The 20,084-nt window shown below is 42.0% G+C and overlaps 2 protein-coding genes across 6 annotated transcripts in view; one reads left to right on the forward strand and one right to left on the reverse strand.

Annotated features, from left to right (window-relative positions):
* WASF1 (WASP family member 1) overlaps positions 1–1,940 on the reverse strand; it is a 63,778-nt gene extending 61,838 nt beyond the window's left edge. For 2 of the 3 annotated variants that reach the window (XM_055330536.1, XM_055330531.1), the window contains exon 1: positions 1,760–1,940. The gene's annotated coding sequence lies outside the window, so the exon portion shown is untranslated. The remainder of the gene's footprint in view (positions 1–1,759) is intronic. The other variant, XM_055330533.1, reaches the window with a different exon arrangement.
* A 615-nt stretch (positions 1,941–2,555) lies between these two features.
* Positions 2,556–20,084, forward strand: part of CDC40 (cell division cycle 40) — a 52,511-nt gene continuing 34,982 nt past the window's right edge. The window contains exons 1-2 of one of the 3 annotated variants that reach the window (XM_055330243.1): positions 2,556–2,979; positions 15,531–15,617. In XM_055330243.1, coding sequence (XP_055186218.1) covers positions 2,791–2,979; positions 15,531–15,617 — 276 coding nt within the window. In that variant the 5' untranslated portion in view covers positions 2,556–2,790. Of the gene's footprint in view, positions 2,980–3,012; positions 3,185–3,675; positions 3,991–15,530; positions 15,618–20,084 lie in introns of those variants that run through there. The other 2 variants (XM_055330245.1, XM_055330244.1) reach the window with 2 other exon arrangements.

Genomic DNA, 20,084 nt, shown 5'->3' on the forward strand with positions numbered 1-20,084 from the left:
AAATGCCATAAAACAATTACTGTATCTTAAAACAACTGCCTCTGCGATGCCTATGTGCAATTCTGTTTTATCCAGAGGGTTATGGCAACAAGCTTAAACAAGAGAAGCTGGAAGGGGAGGCTTACCAAAAGAACAAACAAAAAACAAACAAACAAACAAACAAAAAACCACTTATTTTTGGTAGTGAATCATTTATTTTTAAGGAAGGAGAGGTAGACAGTTTTTAACATCATAATCAAGTAACCAACAGTTGTTCCTTCCATTTTCAGAAACATATTCCATCTTTCAGGTAGATGGTGCAAAACTGGAGCCTGCCCATCCTCGGAGAGAGAAGTTAGAAAAAAAAAAGAGAGAGAGAGAGAGAGAGAGAGACAGAGACAGAGAGAAAATATCCTAACAGCAAGTCATGTTAAATACATGATATTGCAAAGAACTGAATCAAAAAAAATAAAATAAAATTAGAGGAATTAGCGAATGCTCATTATTGGCAGTTGAAAAACCCCCACCTTAAATATGAAAGGCTTCCTTTCATTCGACTGAAGGCTAGGATCAGCAATAAAATATTCTATTACTGAAAAACAACCAAACACCAAAACTTTTCTCATTCAAGACTCCAGAAGACTGTAGATCATAGTCCTTTCTCCCAACACTCGCCGTAGAATAAACAATACTTTGCTAACAGAAAGTCAAGCGCCTGGGGGGGGGGGGGGGGGGGGGAGAAACCGCTCCTGGGAGCAGAGGCAAGCCTGCGTTTCTAATTATGCGATGGTACTACCAACCCTTGGATGAAAGTCGCCCCCGCGCACAGTGAAGGTGGGCACAGGACACGGGGCGCATGACCCACACATCAACTACCGCGCGAGAAACAGGACTTAACGGGTCCGCGGATCCACCACCGAAGACGACGTTAAACGGTGAGCCGAGGCTCCCCTCCTGCGGAAACGGGGTGGGGGGTGGGGGCGACGGGATGAGACCGGGTCCTATCCGAGCGAGGTCTCGCTAGCCGGGGGTTAGCTAGATCAATTAATCGGCTGGGCTGGATTAATCGGAGCCCGGCTGTGACGGTTCGGGCCGGGATGCGGATGCGCTTTCTTTCGCGTCCTCCTTCCCCGCGCACCCCCCGGCGGGCGCCTGCGGGCGGCGGCGTCGGAGCGCACCGAAGCTAGGGGGCACGCTGTAGCAAGGGGAAAACAGAAATGGGAAGAAAAAGGTGCAATGGATGGATGCTGCAGAGTTGAATAATGATCCCGGCGGCACAATGGGCGAGTCGGGCCGACGTCGGGGCTGAGGGAGCGGGCGGCCCCGGGGCGTCGCCTTACCTTTCCGTCCGTGACAGAAAGACGCGCGGCGCCCACACGCAAACGCACCCGCCGGCTTCGCGGAGCCTCCCGCACGTCGCGCGAGCCGGGGCTCCTCGCCCCCGCCCCCACCCCCGGGGCCGCAGGGGGTGCCCGCCAGCCCAGGTGACACCTGCAGTGCCCCCACCTCGGCGGCCTCGGGCCTCGGGCGGCCGCCGTCTCCCTCGGCGTCTCCCTCAGCCCCCGGCGCGGCTGGCGGGTGGGCGGCCGGAGCTCCGGAAACCGGCGGCCGGGGGGGGGGGGGGGGCGGGGGCGGGGGCGGGGGCGGCGCGCCCATCCCCGTCACCTTTACCGGGCGGGAGCGCCACACACACACCTCGGCGCGTTCCGGCCGGTGAGGAGGAGTCCTCCCGCGGCAGCGCCCGCCCCCGAAACACAATTCCTGAGAGACTCGCGCTCACCGTGAAATCATGGGGGGCGGGGGGGGCTTCTGCCTTACCCCGTCTTCATGCTTCGGTCCCCCCTCGGCCGCCGCGACTCCACCTCAGAGCCTCCAGGAGCGACGGGCTCCGGAGCGGAACGGGCTCCGGGCTCCCGGGAACGCCGCCGCGCCGCCGGACCCACCGTGTGCTCGACGCGCGAGCGAACAACGCCGCGAGCCGCCGCCGCCGCCGCCGCCGCCCCCCGCCCGCCCCCTCCCCGCGCGCGACGCTCCACAACCGGGCGCGGCGATCCGCGCCTGCAGCGGGGGGGGGCCGGGGGGGGGCGACCGCGGGACCTCGCCGCCTAATCTCCCGTCCCTCCCATCAGGACCTATTCTCCACCACTCAAGCTCTTCCGACTCAAGATCCTCACTGTCCTCTTCAGCTCCCAGCGCCCAGGTGCCGCCGCGGTGGAGAACTCGGCCTCCGCCCCCTCAGCCGGCGCAGGGCAGGAAGACGGCTTCCCCCCCCATTTCCTGAGGCTCTATGGTATTGCCCGATCCTCAATTTGGGGGAAGGGGATGGAGAGAACAGCGCTCGGCGGGGGAGTGATGGAAGATGAGAGCCAATTGAATGAACCCTCCGTCCGGGGGCGGGGCCGCGGGGAGTCCCGCCCACTCGGCCCCGCCCCGCCCCGCCCCCCGAACTACACTTCCCACTGCGCCTCTGCCAACTTCCCGCCGCGCTGCCCGCCGGGAGTGTAGGACCTGGCTGCCTCGAGGCACTTCGGGACTCGTAGTCTTTCGTCTGGCCACGTAGGTCCTGGAAGTTTTTAGGGACTGTATAATTTTTCTCTTAATTTCCCTAGATAAGCGCTTCCGTATTCTCAGCCCTCTTACGCGTCTTCGAATACCACGTTGTGTACACCTTAAAATGCCGTAAGTGAATTGTTAGCGAAGGAAGTAAACTAACGTGTGTGTGTGTGTGTATAATCCGTCAGGTCCTCTGTCAGGACCTGGAAGCCGCTTCTTCCGCCCGGGCCTGGTCTCCGCAGAGGGTCTGTCGCCGTCATGTCGGCTGCGATTGCAGCTCTGGCTGCGTCCTACGGCTCGGGCTCAGGGTCCGAATCGGACTCGGACAGTGAGGGCGGGCGGTGTTGCCTGCCAGCCGCCGACTCGCTCATGCACCTGACGAAGTCGGCTTCGACCAAGCCCTCCCTGGCAGTGGCGGTGGACTCGGCTCCGGAGGTGGCAGTTAAGGTAAGCTCTTGGGCCCCTGAGGCAGTGCGTGCGGGACTTGCCCGCTTCCGCCGCGGGCATCGTCAGGCCCCGCGTTGCCTCCTCCGCGGGCTGAGGTAGGAGTTGCCCACGCTCGGGTGTCTCCTCTTCCTCCTGCCGGCGTCGTCCTCGTTGCCCTCAGCTCTCCGGCTGCTCGCGGCTTTCGCCTCCGGCCACCGAGCAAGGGGTGAGGGGTGAGGGGTGGGGTGGGGGTGGGGCGTGAACGTTGAATTTACGGTGACCGGGACGCGGCCTGGGTGGAGCAGGTGTGAATCGGACCTTCCCAAACTAGCCTCGCGTTGAGGCGCGCGATGGCGCGGCTTTTGCTGAAGTCCGAGCTACGTTCTGGTCGCAGCTCCGCCACTTCTGTGAACTTGGGCAGGTCCTGCAAACCTCCGCTGTTCCATCACCGGCCAGCGGGGCTGCGTTTAAAAGTGCGTTCTCTCCCCGAGAGCGTTGTGTGAAAATTAAGTGAAATGATAACGACTGTAGCGTCTACTGAAAGTGCCATAAATGTCAGTTTACCCCCTTGTGATTATAGGTATGTGTGTAGGTACGTCTATGTATATATTTTTTTAAAGATTTTATTTATTCGTGATATACATATATATGGAGAGAGAGAGAGAGAGAGAGACACAGGCAGAGGGAGAAGCAGGCTCCATGCACCGGGAGCCCGACGTGGGATTCGATCCCGGGTCCCCAGGATCACGCCCTGGGCGGAAGGAAGGCAGGCGCCAAACCGCTGCGCCACCCAGGGATCCCCTATGTGTATTTTTGTACTCAGGCGTGTAGTAACACAGCGAGGAAAGGCCGTGCTGGGTCCCAGGTGGAGAAAGTGATAAAGGGAGAAACCGGGCTGTACCGAGTTCACTTAATTGTTTGCTGGAGACATGTTATTTGCCAGGGACTCTTCCAGGGGCTGAAGACACAGAGGCCAGTGAGCCAGGCACCTTTGCCATCTCGATGCATAGTGGAAGAGGCAGCCTTTAACACGTGAGTAAATAAAGTGATGACAGATTGGATTGAGCCCCCTGAAGGAAAAAAATAATAATAATAAATAATAATAATAATAAAAAATAAAAGAGTTCTGTGAGAGAGAATAAGGTTAGGAGCGTGGCTTCCGTAGATGGGCCGGGGAAAAGTCTTTTCCGGAGAAGGCAGCTTTGAGAAGAAGGAGGAGAAGCCAGACATGTGCAAGGTAAGGCAAGAGTTTCCAAAGGAGACAGCAGAGCCTTGACATGGCCAAAGAGCCTAGTGTGTCTGAAGACCTGAGGAAGGGCTGGCTGGTGTGTCTAGAACCAGAGGAAAGCATCCACCAGCTGGTACAGGCCCAGGAGAGCTAAGTGGGGGTGACCAGAAGCTCAACATGTGGTGATGGGAGGCAGCGTACAAGAATGACTTTGGACTTAAGATGTTTCCTATAGAATCGTCTTATATGACATTAAACCATTTTGGATTTGTTTAAAAAAAAAAAAAAAAGAATCGTCACCTCGACGTGTCACGTACCTGAAACTAATATAACATTGTATGCTGATTAGACTTCAATTAAAAAAAAAAAAAAGATGTTCCCAAGTCTACTGTTACAACTTTTGAGACTTTTGCAAGGTTTTATGAATATTGCTTTTTTCATTTATAGAATGGTAGGAAAGAATGCTTAGGATCCTCCTATCTTTATGACAAAGTCCCCAAACTTGTGTCACTCTAGCCACGTCCAAAAGCCGTCATTCTTTTCACAGCTTGGCTTTTTTGGAGCCCTCCCTTCATCTCATTGTCTCCTCAACCAAGCACAACCTAGCTCCAGCCTCTTAGGAAGCTACTTCCTCTTCCTAAGAAATGGTGAGAACTTGTCAGGTTTTGCCATCTGACTTGAGTATCTGTGACACTATTCTTGGAACTTTCTCTCTCTCCTGTGGCTTCTGTAGGGCCATCGTCAATCGTCCCATACCCTGTTCTTCTGTGTTCCCATGTGTGTTTCCTGGGACTCTGCCCTTAGTCCACCCCCCCCCCACCCCCTTCACCTCTCCCGCTCTCTCAGGCCTTCAGCTTCAGTCTGTGCTTCGGATGCCTCACAGGTGAACCCTCTGAAGTGGTGCACAGAGCCTCTGGAATCCAGACCATCAGGATTCAAATACTGCTCTGGCACTCACCCAAACGGTGACCTCACATGAGCTACCTAAATGTTCTGTCCCAAAGGCTTCTCCCCTCTGGAAAGTGGGGATGACACTATAGGACCCATCTCATGGACAGACCTATTATAAAGCACATTAAGCAATCATAACACTGTCAGACACACCATCCTTATTATTCCCCACTCTAAACTCCTTGCTGGCTCCAGAACTATTAAACTTCTCTCTCCAGGTGCTGAAAAATCCATACTCCCCCCCCCCCCCCCCCAAAATCCACCTCGCTTATTTTTCCCATTTTGGTTAATGATCCACAACTCACTTATTAGTCCAAGCCAAAGTAGAAGGGTCTTCCTTTTCCTCCTGCCTCAGCCTTGAAGCTAGTCTTTCAGCTGGTTCTAACATTTCTGCTTTGTTAATTTCTCTCAAATTAATTTCTTCCTCTGCATTTCCACTGATACAGGCTTACTTCATGTCTTCATTACTTCTCCCAGGAGTCATTCTTTTTTTTTTTTTTTTTAATTTTTATTTATTTACGATAGTCACAGAGAGAGAAAGAGAGAGAGGCAGAGACACAGGCAGAGGGAGAAGCAGGCTCCATGCACAGGGAGCCCGATGTGGGATTCGATCCCGGGTCTCCAGGATCGCGCCCTGGGCCAAAGGCAGGCGCTAAACCGCTGCGCCACCCAGGGATCCCGAGTCATTCTTGTCTTTCTCTCTCAACCCTTACTTCTGGGTAGTGGGTCCTCTCATTGTGACACAATGGTATTTGTCAAATGTTTTATTTCAGATTCTCATTTCTCTACAAGACCATTATAATAGCCTTCTAACTGGTCTTTCTACTTCTTTATTTCCTAGTTCCATCCATATACCATGCCTCCCTTCACAGTGTAATCTTTCTAAATTCCAGCATCCTACCACTTCGCTGCCCAAAGGCACTGTGTTACTACTGGATAATTTCTCAGATCCGTATGTAACATGAGGCCTGCTGAATGCTCTACAAAGCCCCAAAAGCCTTATTTTCCTTTTTTGCTCTCAAGATTTTTGGCCATACTTGTCTCTCTGCCTGGAAATCCCTTTCCTCATGCTTCATGCTACTCCCTGCCCCAAATTCTTACTGTCCTTCCATCTCACTGCACACACTTCCTCCTCTGTCCAGGCGCCCTCCTTTGTACCTCCGTTATAACTCCGTTATAACTGCATTGACTTGCTGTGACTTACTTTTTCTTTACCCTGAAATATTGTGAGACCCTGGAGACCAGAGATGGTTGTGTCTATTTATTTTCATGTCTCCTATGCCTAGTATACAAGATCGAGGGAAAGGTATTTGGTGAGAGAATGAATGAAAGAGTAAATGCAAAAGAAAGTCTTGAAAAAGCACATACATTAAGAATCAGAGTACAGGGCAGCCCTGATGGCCCAGCGGTTTGGCGCCACCTTCGGCCTGGGGTGTGATCCTGGAGATCCGGGATTGAGTCCCACATCAGGCTCCCTGCATGGAGCCTGCTTCTCCCTCTGCCTGTGTCTCTGCCTCTCTCTCTCTTTCTCTGTGTCTGTCATGAATAAATAAATAAAATCTTTAAAAAAAAAAAAAAAAGAATCAGTGTACATTGGGTGGGGGCGAGGGAATGTCTCTAGAACTCATTTTGTTTAGTCACCTCAAGTTTTAAGTAACGTAATCCAGGAAGAGAGGCTGCATAAGGTACCAGAGGTCTGTTAGAAGCAGAGCACAGAGCTGAGGCTAAAGCACTCCCCCAACCCCCCTCGCCACCCAGATAATTCTGTGATAAGAGAGTTAGGGATGTTAATTATCGCTACTTTGTTTATATGCAAATAAAACAAACAAAACCTTACACGTAGTAAACGTGATGATAGAGAAATGACAAAGGGAGATGTAAAGCATGCAAATACATTCATCTGTATTTGACTAATTGTAACAGACAGCAAGCATTTTAACAAGAGTATAAACTTAGGCAGTGTTTTTACCTATTTCCCTGAACACTAATGAGATTGAACATCTTTTCATATATGTCATTGGTGATTTGATTTTTTTTTTTCTATTTGAAGTGACTATTGGGTGGTTTTCTTTCGGATTCATAGGAGATCTTTGTATATTCTAGATGATATCCTTTGTCAGTTACATGTGCTGTAACTGTTAACTATTTAACGTGGTTAAATCAGCTGCAAGTATAGTATTTTTTTCTTTCTTTGAATCTGTATTTCTTTCATTTCTTTTCTTGCCATGCTTGCTAAGTTTTCCAGAAAGATCAAAAGTAAGAATATGGAAAGAGAATACATTTGGCAAATACTAAGCAAAAAAAAGTAGCACTGGTTGTATTAAGATCCATAGAGTAGACTTCGTAATGATAGAAGAGCTCAATTCAGAAAGTGGTACGGCTGTTTTAAATTCATATGCACCTAATAATCTAAGCTGAAGATATTTAAGTAAACGTTGATAGAACTACAATGAAAGATTGACAAATCTACCATCACAGCTGGAGATTTTAATATACCTCTCAAAAATTGGTAGAACAAGCAAAAAATACCAATAATGAAACGGTAAATTTGAACGACAAAATTAACAAACTGTGTAAAGAACTTGCACTCAATGCAGTATATTGTTTTCAAGTACTAATAAAACATGTTTAAATGTTTTAATGACCATATACTAGGCCGGGAACTGGTAAACTTCAGTAAAAGGCAAAATAGTAAAGACTTTAGGCTGTGCTGGCCATATACAGCGTTTGTCATATTTTCTTTTTTAAACAAGCCTTTAAAATAAAGACCATTTTTAGCTTATTGGTACAAAAACAGACCGTAGGCTAGATTTTGCCTACAAACTAGTTTGCCAACGCCTACACTGGGCCATAAAATAAGTTTCAATAAACTTTAAATCATATTACCACATTCTCTGACCACAATGCATTAAAAAAATAACTAATAAAATTACTGTATTTGAAAATTATGAAATTGTACCTCAATAACCATGGGCCAAAATAAAAAATAATGATAATGGAAAAATATTTTGAACTGAACAATAAGGAAAATAATACCAGAACATGTGAGGTGCAGCCATAGCAAAAAATTCTTTTTAAGTGTAGTCTTAAATACAAGTAATGGAAAAGAAGGCAGACAGAAAGTATGCTAGGCATCCATGCTTTTAGATTGATTTTTTTTTATCATTCCATTCTTTTCCTGTACTCATTTGTAAATTATGCACTCAGTTTCTGCTCTTTGAGTAGTTAACTGTAGAAATTAAAACATCTGAGTTAATTAGCACCTTTGCCTCTTACTGAAAAGTGCAAAAATCTTAGAACACTTCAATTTTATTGACATTTCCCTACCCCTACTTTAGCTATTATTGTCTCTTATTTTTATATATATTTAAACTTAAGAAGATGTCAGTGCACTAAGCTGATTCTTGCATCTCATATGCAGGAGGTTGCTTTCTTTCTCCCTACTCTGCATACTTCATGTCCTCTTGTGAAGGTTAACTGGTGGCAACTGCTCGCAGTTTTAGTTTGTCTTTTTTTTTTTTTTTTAAGATTTATTTATGTATTTGAGAGAAAGAGTGAATATGTGGACGGTGGGGGTGGGGGGGTGCAAAGGGAAAGAATCTCCAGCATACTCCCCAGTGAGCACAGAGCCCCACATAAGCCTGGATCCCATGACCCTGAGAACTTGACCTGAGCAGAAATCAAGAGTTGGCTGCTCAACTGACCAAGCCACACAGGTTCCCCCTTAGTTGGTTTCTTAAATGTTTTTATTTAACTGTCTTTTTTAAAGGATCTTTTCACCAGATTTAGTTTACTTAGCTGGCAATTCCTTTCTCTCAGCATATTTGAAATATTCTATTTTCTGATTTTCAGTGTCACTGATAGCAAGTCAGTTGTCCGTGTAGCTTTTTGTTTTTTTCTTCAAACTGCTTTTAAGACCCTTACCCTGTGCCCCCTTTTATTTGGAATATAGTTTCAGTCTGTGTATTCATTATGGGGTACCCAGATGTGGATTTCTTTTTGTTTCTCCTGCTCAGAATTTGCGGAGTGTCTTTAATTGGTAATTGATTGGTTTGGAGAGTGGATCTTCGGTGTTTCTGGGAAGTTTTTTTCCTATCTCTTCCGTATTATTTTAGTCCTGTTGTCACTTCTCTTCTGCTAGAACTCCAGATACTTGTGTTCACTATTGTATGACAATTGTTTTCCGGTTAAAAATGTATTTTAATGCAACACTGTCAAATTTGGCAAAAGTCCACTGGGTTGCAAGAGTTGCTTGTTAATTGATGTTAAAATTTAACATCAATTTTGAAAGCAGACCTGGCTTTCTCTCATTTTAGTCCGTGACTGTGTTACTTTTCCCCAATGCGGTCCCTGCTTTAACATAGCCGACTTGAGTAAAATGAAAATTCTGCCTCTAATTTTGAGCATTTTAAAAAATTTCTTCTTTTTGGGCAATCTTTCTCCTACTTAATGAACTTCAAATAGATCACATTTGTTAAGGGCCAAACTCAAAGGATATCTTTATGTGAACTTCTATTCTCTTATCTCATCCATGTAACCTTCCATCTTAGAAAGTCTAGTCATTTCTACTTTCTGGGGGGAAAAGAACTGTAAATTGGTAAATAGTTCATAATAATGATTAAAAGTTGTTTTCTGCTTTATAGTTTACAAAGTGCTTTCCCATCTATTTTCTTATTTGTACAAGGGTAGAAAATGTGAAAAGGACTCCAAAGTAAATATTATTTCATTTTATTCTCGAATTACTTTGAATCAACAGAAGATAACCTGTTCAAACTTATGTGACCCATAGGATACCCTGCACTCACTACACTTTAATTTTTATGGATAATTAAAACTGAATAGAAGTCTTCTGTAATTCTGTGGTAATTTCAGTTGCATGCTTAATTATTATTGAACTCCATGGGTATTAAAACAAGGTTGTGGTATTGTCCAAGATTTTCTAATTAAATTTATAATTAAAAACTCTTCATTTTCTGGAGGGTTGTTGGATCTGTTCTATAATTTTAGCAGGAGCCAGAGACTGGGACCTATTTATATTTTTTATTAGCTGTCACTATTGTGTATATAGAGTAATTCTTTTTATATTGTACTTTGCTTTAAAACTTTGTATCTCATGATACTCTATTCAAAATAATTCAAATTTAAAATACCTGTAATTGGAAAGATCTGGTAAAACATATTATAAAGTGATTCTAGCAACTGTATTCTATGAAATCCACTGGGGAAGTAGGAATGTGGCTAAGCCTTGTTATTTTAAGCACTGTATACTGGAATTTAATATTGAGAAACACATTTAATTTAGTTTTCATGCAGTGGAAGCCATTTGTATGTGACCTTTTAATTTTATGGTACTGAATTTTGCTATTCAACATTAGATGCTATATCTTATCAATGAAGATTTTAGTGTGCATTCTAGGGTAATAAACAGTTCACCCTTGAACAAGGATGGATTAGGGATACCAACCCCTCCTCTCCACTGTGCAGTTGAAAATCCAAGTATCACTTTTGACTACCCGAAAACCTAACTGCTAATAGCCTACTGGTGACGACGGAAGCCTTACTGATAACATAGTCAATTAAAAAAATACTCCGTCAAGTGTATTTTATAACGTATTCTTACAATAAAGGAAGCTAGAGAAAAGAAAATATTAAGAAAATCATAAGAGAAAATACGTTTACACTACTGTACCATATTTATTGAAAAAAAAATCTGCATCTAAATTCAAACCTGTGGTTAGTCAAGGGTCACCTGTATATGTAACATATTTTAGATGATCCAGCATCTGAGTCCCCTCCCTAAGGGTATTTCTTAATGTGAGGAGCAGCCCTTGCTGCCCCCAACCTTAGAGGCCAAAAGCCCAGATTCTTGTTCTCTCACCTCCCTTTCAGCTAAGGCTCAGGACCATACCTTAGGCTGAGCTGACAAACTCATTCACCTAAATTCTAACCTAAAGTTAATCCACAGGGGCACCTGGGTGCCTCAGTCGGTTAAGCATCTGCCTTCGGCTCAGGCCTGGGATGAGCCCCACATCAGGCTCTCTGCTCAGCAGAGAGCCTGCATCTCCCACTCCCTGTCCCTCTGCGGCTCCCCCCGGCTCATGTCCTCACTCTCACTCTCTGTCAAATAAAAAAAATCTTTAAAATAAATAAAGTTAATCCACGAAGAAGCAAGGAAGAAGAATATGTGAAGTGGCAGTGGTGACCAACATCTAGTTTCTCGGGCCAGTAGTCTCAACAGCAGCGTCCAGTGGCAGCAACAGTGGTTGAATAATGATTTCAGTAATGTCTAAGTCTTGTCCTCAGTGGACTGGTTCTATGATATGATTGATTTTCAAATGTGATTCCATCTGTATACTCTCCCTTATTTATGCCTATTTCCCCCAACTAATTCTCTACCCTTCTTGACAACTCTTTAAGAGAAAGGATTCCATACTTCAAAGGACTCAATAGTGTTTAATTGGTCTGTGAGGATCTCAGCTCCTTGCAGCTAAGAGACCCTGACTGATAATCTGCTGGTGATTTTTTTTGTTTGCTGCTAATTGGCTGTCTTTAACATTGTTCCTTGTGGTTACTTGAAATTTTTTCTCTTCTCATTTATTCTATTAGCATCTTGCGGTAAGTGACTTAATTTTGCTAGTACTTATTTCATAGAAGTGTTATAGGAATTATATGAGAGAAGGTGAGACAACGCTAAAGTCATTAAACACTTTTTTTTTCATAGCACTTACCCTATTTTAGCAAACTATATAATTCACTTATTATATTGCTTATTGTCTGTCTCTCCCACTAGAATATAAGCTCTATAAGGACAGGGAGCTTTGTCTGTTTCTGTGGACCTAGAACAATGCCTGGCACATTGTAGACACCCAATCAATATTTGTTGAATGTATAAATGAATTTTAAGTTACCATACTTGCTTTGTGAAGAGGCCTGTGCCCCCAACTGCACAAGAAAATAAGATCAGTTATGAGTTCTAACATCTCCCACCGGCTCCAAACATCTGTCACCATCACCTATCCTTGTCGGTCCTCTCCGTTTCATGTCAAAGAGGGCTCTCCTCTTCTCAGAAGATAATTTTCCAACTGTGTCCTGGCCTCTTTCCTTCCCCACCTCTTCCAGGGTAACCATGCCATTGATTTTCCCCTCATTCTTTTTCCTATGTTTCTCCCTACTCACACCTATCCTGTAGCTTAATAAATGATTAAATCTTGGGTTAGTCTTTTCTTAAGGAGGGAAAAATTAATTTAATTTTACCTCGAAAATCCTTCAATATAGCACCCCATCTCTTCTTTATTGCCGAATGTCTTGAGAGAGTAAAAATTATTGCTATCTTCTTTTTCTGAATCCTTAGTTACACCCTTGCCTCCTAGGACTGCTTTTCTATCATCTACGCCACTACCAAAATTGCTCTGGCAAAGTTTTTTTGTGACAGTATTGCCAGATTTAATGATCTTTAGTCAACCTTCATTCTCTTTAATTTCTCAGTTGATTTGACTTTTTCTTCTTCAATTTAACAAAGACTTATTGAACATGCACTGAATACCCTGCATTCTTTAGGCAGTGAGGTTATAAAATGTTAGTAAAAGTCATGTTCAACAAATACTATAATATCACAGTTGCTATAAAGAATTACGTAAAACGTTCCTTAGGACTATAGAAAAGCAGTTCTCCTGAGCCAAGAGAAGGGAAGGTACAAGAGAAAATTATAAGATGACATATTATCAGATAATAAAGGGAAATGCATAAAGAACAAAGACAGTAACATGACTAACACACAGCAAGGATGAAAGTGCTTGATATTTTTAAAAATGAGTAATTTGTCTAATGAGGCAAAATGGGAGTGTATTACCCGATAAGGAGGTATTCTAATAGATGAGGCAAGATATGATGAAATCTGTGCTAGGGTAGTAGGGACAAAGATGTGGAGAAAGACAGAAGTAGGGATGCCGGAGAAATGTTTCAGAGATAGAATCAGTAAGACTTGGTGCTGTGTTTGTTAGTGAGTAAAAGTGGAATGATGGGATGAGACATAGCAAAGTGTTTAATGCTGTTGGAACATCCATATAATGTAGTTCAGTAGGCACTTAGATATGTGAGTCCAGAGGCCAGGAGTGTGGTCATGGTTACAGGTAAAAATTTGTGGTGGAGATTGAAGTCATGAGAAAGAGAAGATAAGGTAAAGATAGGACCATTTTGAAACCAGAGAGGATGGAAGTTTAAGGGAATCATACTTGAGGAACCCTGTCTTTGAGAAGCAGAGAAATTAAGTTACCTGCTTTGGGTGAGGGTCACTTTAAAAGTGGTAAAATTTTGGAACAGTAATTGTGTGCCTATAGTATTATTTTTTTTGTTGTTATTTTCTAGTCTTTGGTCATTAGTTGTGCTAAGTTTACCAAATCTTCATTTGCCAGTAGCATTGCTGCTTCTGCGACATCACAGTCAACTTCGTGATATCTCACCTTTTAAAGGAATTTTTCGATGTTACTTTGAATATTGTTTTGTATTGTGTTGACAAATGTATCTTATGTCAGCAAAAGGCCAACAGAATAAAGATAGTGATGTGATAGGGATAATTCTACGGGTCGAGGATACATTTGTGCATGTGAAATCTGACCTGTGTAGCTTATACTTTAGTAAGGGGTGATAGACAATAAATACCTGTGTCAGATGATGATAAATATAATGGAGAAAAATAAAGTAAGGTAAGAGGAAAGTAGAAAAATTGAGCAGAAACCTGACAAAAGAGAACAATCACATGGATATCTAGGGAAAGAACATTCCAGGAAAAGAGAATAGTATGTGCAGAGACCCCGAGGCAGAATTGGCCTTTGATGAATTCTAGGAATAGCAAGTGAGCCCGTGAGGCTGGAGTTGATGAGCACCAGCGCAGGACTGATGAAGACAGAAGTTCGTGGGGACAGGTTTGGGGAGGGGAGGGCAGATCATTCGGAGATCTCAGAAGGGGAGGATTATTCTCAACCAGTTAGATTCAGACATCCTTATTTTGTAATAGCAATTCTGTCATTCTGTGTTACTGAAATATAATTCATAGATGATCTGTAACTTCCTTAAAACTTTCAAAATATAGCTTGAGTGCCCTAAATAAAGGTAAAGTACCTATAGCCTGTTTCACATGTAAATTAAACATGTACGAATAACATGTTTTTAATATGTAAGGCAGGACAATACAGGAAGATAAAAATGCCCTGTATTACCTGAGGGTTTAGAGTAGGAATAAAAATAATGTAATTTTTTTTTTAAATCACACAGCTTTCTGCGTGGAATGAGGCTGCAGGTGGAGAAGGGTAGAAGCAGGGAGCCCACTTAAGAGGCTATTACAGTAATCCAGGTGTGAATTGGTAAACTGGACTGTGAGATAACTGTGAAAGAGAACTTGAGAAGTGGTTGAACTCTGGATGTATATAGAAGGTAGAGGGTTTGCTGATTGGAATGGAGATACAATGTGAAAGAAAGAGGAATCAGGGACGCCTGGGTGACCCAGTGGTTGAGCATCTGCCTTCAGCTCAGGGTGTGATCTGAGGGTCTGGGGATCAAGTCCTGCATCAGGCTACCCACAGGGAGCCTGCTTCTCCCTCTGTGTCTCTGCCTCTCTCTCTCTCTCTCTCTCTCTCTCTCTCTCTCTCTGTGTGTTTCTCATGAATAAATAGATAAAATCTTAAAAAAAAAAAAAAGAGGAATCAAGAATAACTCAGGGAGTTTCTACCTGAGCAAATGTAAATCTGGAAGAAGTCATTGGGGAAGAGGAGACCAGAAGTTCTCTTTGGGATATATCAAGTTTAAGAGATCTGTTAGGCATCCTGCGAGAAAAGATATTGAGTTAAGGGTTAGATACACAAGTCTTTAGAGTTCAGAGGAGAGGTCAGGCTAGAGTGTGGTGTGATTACACAAAGTAGAGATCACCAGGAGTTCTCCAGTGGACATGAGATTTTTATGTTCAGTAAACTGGGGATGAATTTTGAAAGATTGAAATATTGGCATAGAGTGTAAGATTTTAGGGCCCTGCCATTTCTGTAGCCCTAAACCATGTGCTGTCTTGGTATATGTCTAATAAGTCTTGCTGAATAAAGGAGTTGTTCTGAATTTGGAACCAGAGGTTAAGTCTTTTGAATTCATAAGAAAGAAGACTTGGGCTCCTAATTTAAAGCTTTGAGTAGCTTATTAGCTTATTTAGAAATTTTTAATTTGTTCAGATGGGATAAAGTCAGTATTTTGAAAGGAAAAAAAATTGTTATGCATTCTAACCTTTATACTTACACACATTACTTTTATTAGTCTTTGAGTATTAGAACTGTTAATTATATGACACTAGCATAATAATCATAAAATTGGTATTACTTGTCGGATCTTTAATGTTCATTTGGTTTTCTTTTAGGAAGATTTGGAGACTGGAGTGCACCTTGACCCTGCTGTCAAAGAGGTTCAGTATAATCCTACCTATGAGACCATGTTTGCTCCTGAGGTGAGAAAACATCATGTTTAAGATTCTGTCTTTTGCTAAAACGTTTGAATTATACATAGGTAGATAAACAGTTGGTGAGTTTTTCAGTTTTTTCTCACAAGAGTGTACTATTGAAACTTCCAAAAAATAGGTCCTATTATATGTCAATTATATCTCAATTTTTAAATAAATGGAAAAGAAAATGTACTTTTAAAAATCCACTAATGTTTATCTACCAATGTACAACATCTGATAGAATGGAACTACGTCTTTTGAAAAAGGAAATTTTTAAATATCTGATTCTTAGATGTGAATGCAGTTAACATCTTCCTCAGTATTGTTAAGGGAGTATTATAAATTAACCATAAAGGAGAAAGAATTTGTTTTATTAGCATCATCAGTGCATAGTACATTATGAAACATCTGGTTACAAATGCTCCTGTGTGAAATGCTAGGAAGAACTGCCATGCTAACATGTTCATTGCCCAGTAGTAGTCACAGTATATATTGCCTGCCCTGGGTGAGACATCTTATGATAGTGATGGAGATGGTGGTGGTGGTGGTGATGATGATGATGATGATGATGATGATGATGATAAATGGTGATGGAAGCATAAAGAAGATGAGGAAGGAAAAAAGGCAAAGAAAACCAGTCAAAATTGTCCATTTAGGAAGCTTTTGTAGAAAAAATTAAATTCCTAGATATTTTGTTTTTAAAAAGGGAAAGAATGCTTGATTGAGAAAAATGGAAATGCCAAAAAATGGTCATTATAAAATAAAATAAGCCTTCAGTAGGAGGATCTTTAAGAAATACTTTAAAAATGGGGGTGAGGAGGCATATTTTATTGCAACTGTGTGGGAAAATAAGTACTTTTTAATTTTTTGGTTTTTAGCATATAGTCATTGTCTTTTTTTTTTTTGATAAAGCAGAGTCATAAAGCTGTTTTATTTTTTTTTAAATTTTTTTAATTATTTATTTATGATAGTCATACAGAGAGAGAGAGAGGCAGAGACATAGGCAGAGGGAGAAGCAGGCTCCATGCACCGGGAGCCCGACGTGGGATTCGATCCCGGGTCTCCAGGACCGCGCCCTGGGCCAAAGGCAGGCGCCAAACCGCTGCGCCACCCAGGGATCCCATAAAGCTGTTTTATATAATTTGCCTGCTCAGGTTTCTGTAATCACTTAAAATGTGGCAGTTGAAATATGTAGCATAGCTGATGATGTCAGTGGTATTATCTAGACAGTGCTATAGCAGTTCTCTGGGTGTACAGTAAGCAAAAATCTCATTCTCATATTCTTAAGACTGCAGCACATTTTAAATTTTATTTTATTTTTCTTAAATCCTTCTAGCCTATTGAACCTGTAGACTTTTATATCCCTTGGCACCATTTTAGTTGGCACAGAATGCTTATATGTTACATATGTGCTTCATGATTTTTTAAATGAAAACTACTTCAATAAAATAGGGCCACTAAATTCAGAAAATGAGAAAATTTGGAAGTAGTGTAGTATGTGACATTCTTACGTCAGTGTATATTATATGAAGTCTGTTTCTCCAATTTTTAGATCTTGTACATAACTAATATATTGCTATGGTTACAGTTTTCGAAATTTAAAAGATGATGATTGTTTTGGTGATATGGATGGGGCATTAGGCCTATCATTCTCTTTGTGAGATTACCAGTCTTTTTAGTGTTCTGGGTTTTTTTTGTTTTTTTTTTTTTCATGTTAGGAAACCTCACATTTAAAATACAAATTTATGTTAGGAACACTGATGCTTGTCACCAAATTAAGAAAAGAGACATGAGACTGAAAACTGAAGAAAATATTTTTCCTGGTTGCCAAATGAATGATCTGTTACATAATAAGAGTATTACCTTTGAATTTTATGACTAGGATCTATACAATTAGACAAAGTATGGAAAGGTGTCACCAGGAACTTTGATGAAATTCAAGTTCCCATATTTTGAGAATCCATTATTAGAAACATGATACAGTCCTTCTCCTCAACCTACTGTTCACCAGAGATGATTGGCTTGGTGTTATTTTTAAAAAGACAGAGACCAGACTGTTTCCTATGCCTACAGTGCTATTCAAGTTAAAGGAGAGATTGTATCTGGTTGTAAAGATAAGAAAAAGTTGTGTGGAGGAAGAAGTATTTAAAATAAGCAATAAAGTCCAGGTTAAGAACCTGAGATTTGGGGTTAAATACAGTACTTATTAGCTCCAGTGTAACCTGGATTACCTTAGTTTTCCAACATAAATAAAATGAAGATAATTTCTCCTTTACTGAGTTATATGGATACATGCCCTAATGTATGATGTGCTTAGGAAACTCTCTGGCACAGAGTAAGCATTTAATAACTAGCAGCCCCTTATTATTTATGTTACTATTATTGGCATTAATGTTAGGAAGGTTTTTATGAGGAAAGATTCCAGGCAGAAGAGAAAAGCATTAGCTAAATCATTAAAGATCCAAAGAACAGGAATACTCTGGTTGTTGTCTGCAGGGGAGAATAGGGAGGTAGGACTAGAATGGTAGTTTGTATAGTGCTGCACAGGGATCTAGGGGCCAAATAAGCAGTTTGGTCTTGATTTAATAAATTATAAGATTTTTTTTTAAATTTTTATTTATTTATGATAGTCACAGAGAGAGAGAGAGAGAGAGAGAGAGGCAGAGACACAGGCAGAGGGAGAAGCAGGCTCCATGCACCGGGAGCCCGATGTGGGATTCCATCCCGGGTCTCCAGGATCGCGCCCTGGGCCAAAGGCAGGCGCCAAACCGCTGCGCCACCCAGGGATCCCAAATTATAAGATTTTTAAGGTCCTTATTATAAAGAGTGGCATGATTAAAGCTGAATTTGTAGGAAGGTTAACTTGATAAGGGTTTGCATGATGGAAAAGAACAGGGATAGAAACTAATGAAATAAAACTATCATTTATTACTGCATACCAGGCACCATACTGAGGGATTTATATATTTGTGTACTTTATCTCCGTTAGTCTTCACAGTAACCCTGTGAATTAAGTACTCTAATCCCTACTTTATAGCGAGAAAACCAAGTCTCGGGTTATACTCCAGCAAGTAACATATTTGGAAATGTCAGTTCACATCACTCCTAAGGATTCTTCTGTGGCTAGAAGACCGGTTTGCAGACCATTATGGAGTTCCCATGTTACACCCCTCTATGCCTTTGACTTTGCTAGTTCAGTAAATGAATTGACTATTTTTTAAAAATATGTTTTTCCCTCTCAGCCAAGGAGTTTTCCTAAATGGTCTAACCTAGTATCCAGATAAGTTTCCTCAAATTATAGCCAGAACTTGAAGAGATAATAGCCATGGTTTTAGTCCACTGATTTTCTTCATTTCACTCAATCTTTTTTGGATCTACTTAGAGAAAAATGTATTTGTTAGCTTTTCTAGACTTCATGTAAAACCCATAAGCCTTAGGGAGATTTTCAGATTTAAAATAATAGCACTTTTAGGAATAGAAAAAAATGTCAAAGTTAAAAGGAAAAAAAAAACCTATTTTCTGTTAAAAATCTGGCCATAAAGCTGCTGTAAAAATTAATGTTGGAATGAACTTTAGAAATCATGTAGTTGAGCTCTTTTATTTTATAGAAGAGGAAACTGAGGCCTAAGGTCATAGAACCCACCCTAATAAAACATCCTTATATTAGTCATATTTAAACTGTGCTTGTTACGAGATTAAGACATTCTGCCAATAGCATTGAATGGTGGTGATCTTTTCCAAATTTGTGAAAAATAAATTATCCAGTAGTTTCTTCTCACCTCAAAGTCTGTTTATAAGTGTTTAAACATTGATGACCACAGAAAACATCAATGAAAAACTCACCAGCAATCAAAGTATAATATGATTATTAGCTCAGTAACTTGAGGGGATGCATTCGGTATGTAAACTTACAATTATGATTTCCTTTTGTCAGCTTTTACTTTAATGTAAGTTTTCTTAATTACTGTGACGTTATGTTTTACTACTACAACATTGACCCTCAGGTACTCTATCTTCTGAAGACCTTTGGGAGTCCCTGCCTTACAACACACAGATTTCTTAGATTTATCTACCAGCGTCTTAACAAATTAAAAATGCTTTTCTGGGGGCCCCTGAATGGCTCAGTTGGTTGAGCCTTGAACTCTTGGTTTAGACTCAGTTCCTGATCTCAGGGCTGGTGGGAACTGCCTGCCTAAGGCTCCCTGCTCCTCATGGGGGGAGGTCTGTTTGGGATTCTCTCCCTCTGCCACTCCCCCAACACATGCACACAGACTCTGTCTCTCAAACATAAGTAAATCTCTAAAAAAATGCTTTTCTCCTACTGTATAAATAAATCACTACTTCACTCAGGTGAAAGATGTAAGCACACTTGGGAACTATTCATTAACACTTAAATGTGTGTTAAAAAAAAAAAAGAAAACCACTTAAATGTGTGTATTTCATATGGGAGATTAAGATTACAATTGACTGTGG

This window comes from Nyctereutes procyonoides, unplaced genomic scaffold (assembly GCF_905146905.1).
Source record: "Nyctereutes procyonoides isolate TBG_1078 unplaced genomic scaffold, NYPRO_anot_genome, whole genome shotgun sequence".
Taxonomy (NCBI): Eukaryota; Metazoa; Chordata; class Mammalia; order Carnivora; family Canidae; genus Nyctereutes; species Nyctereutes procyonoides.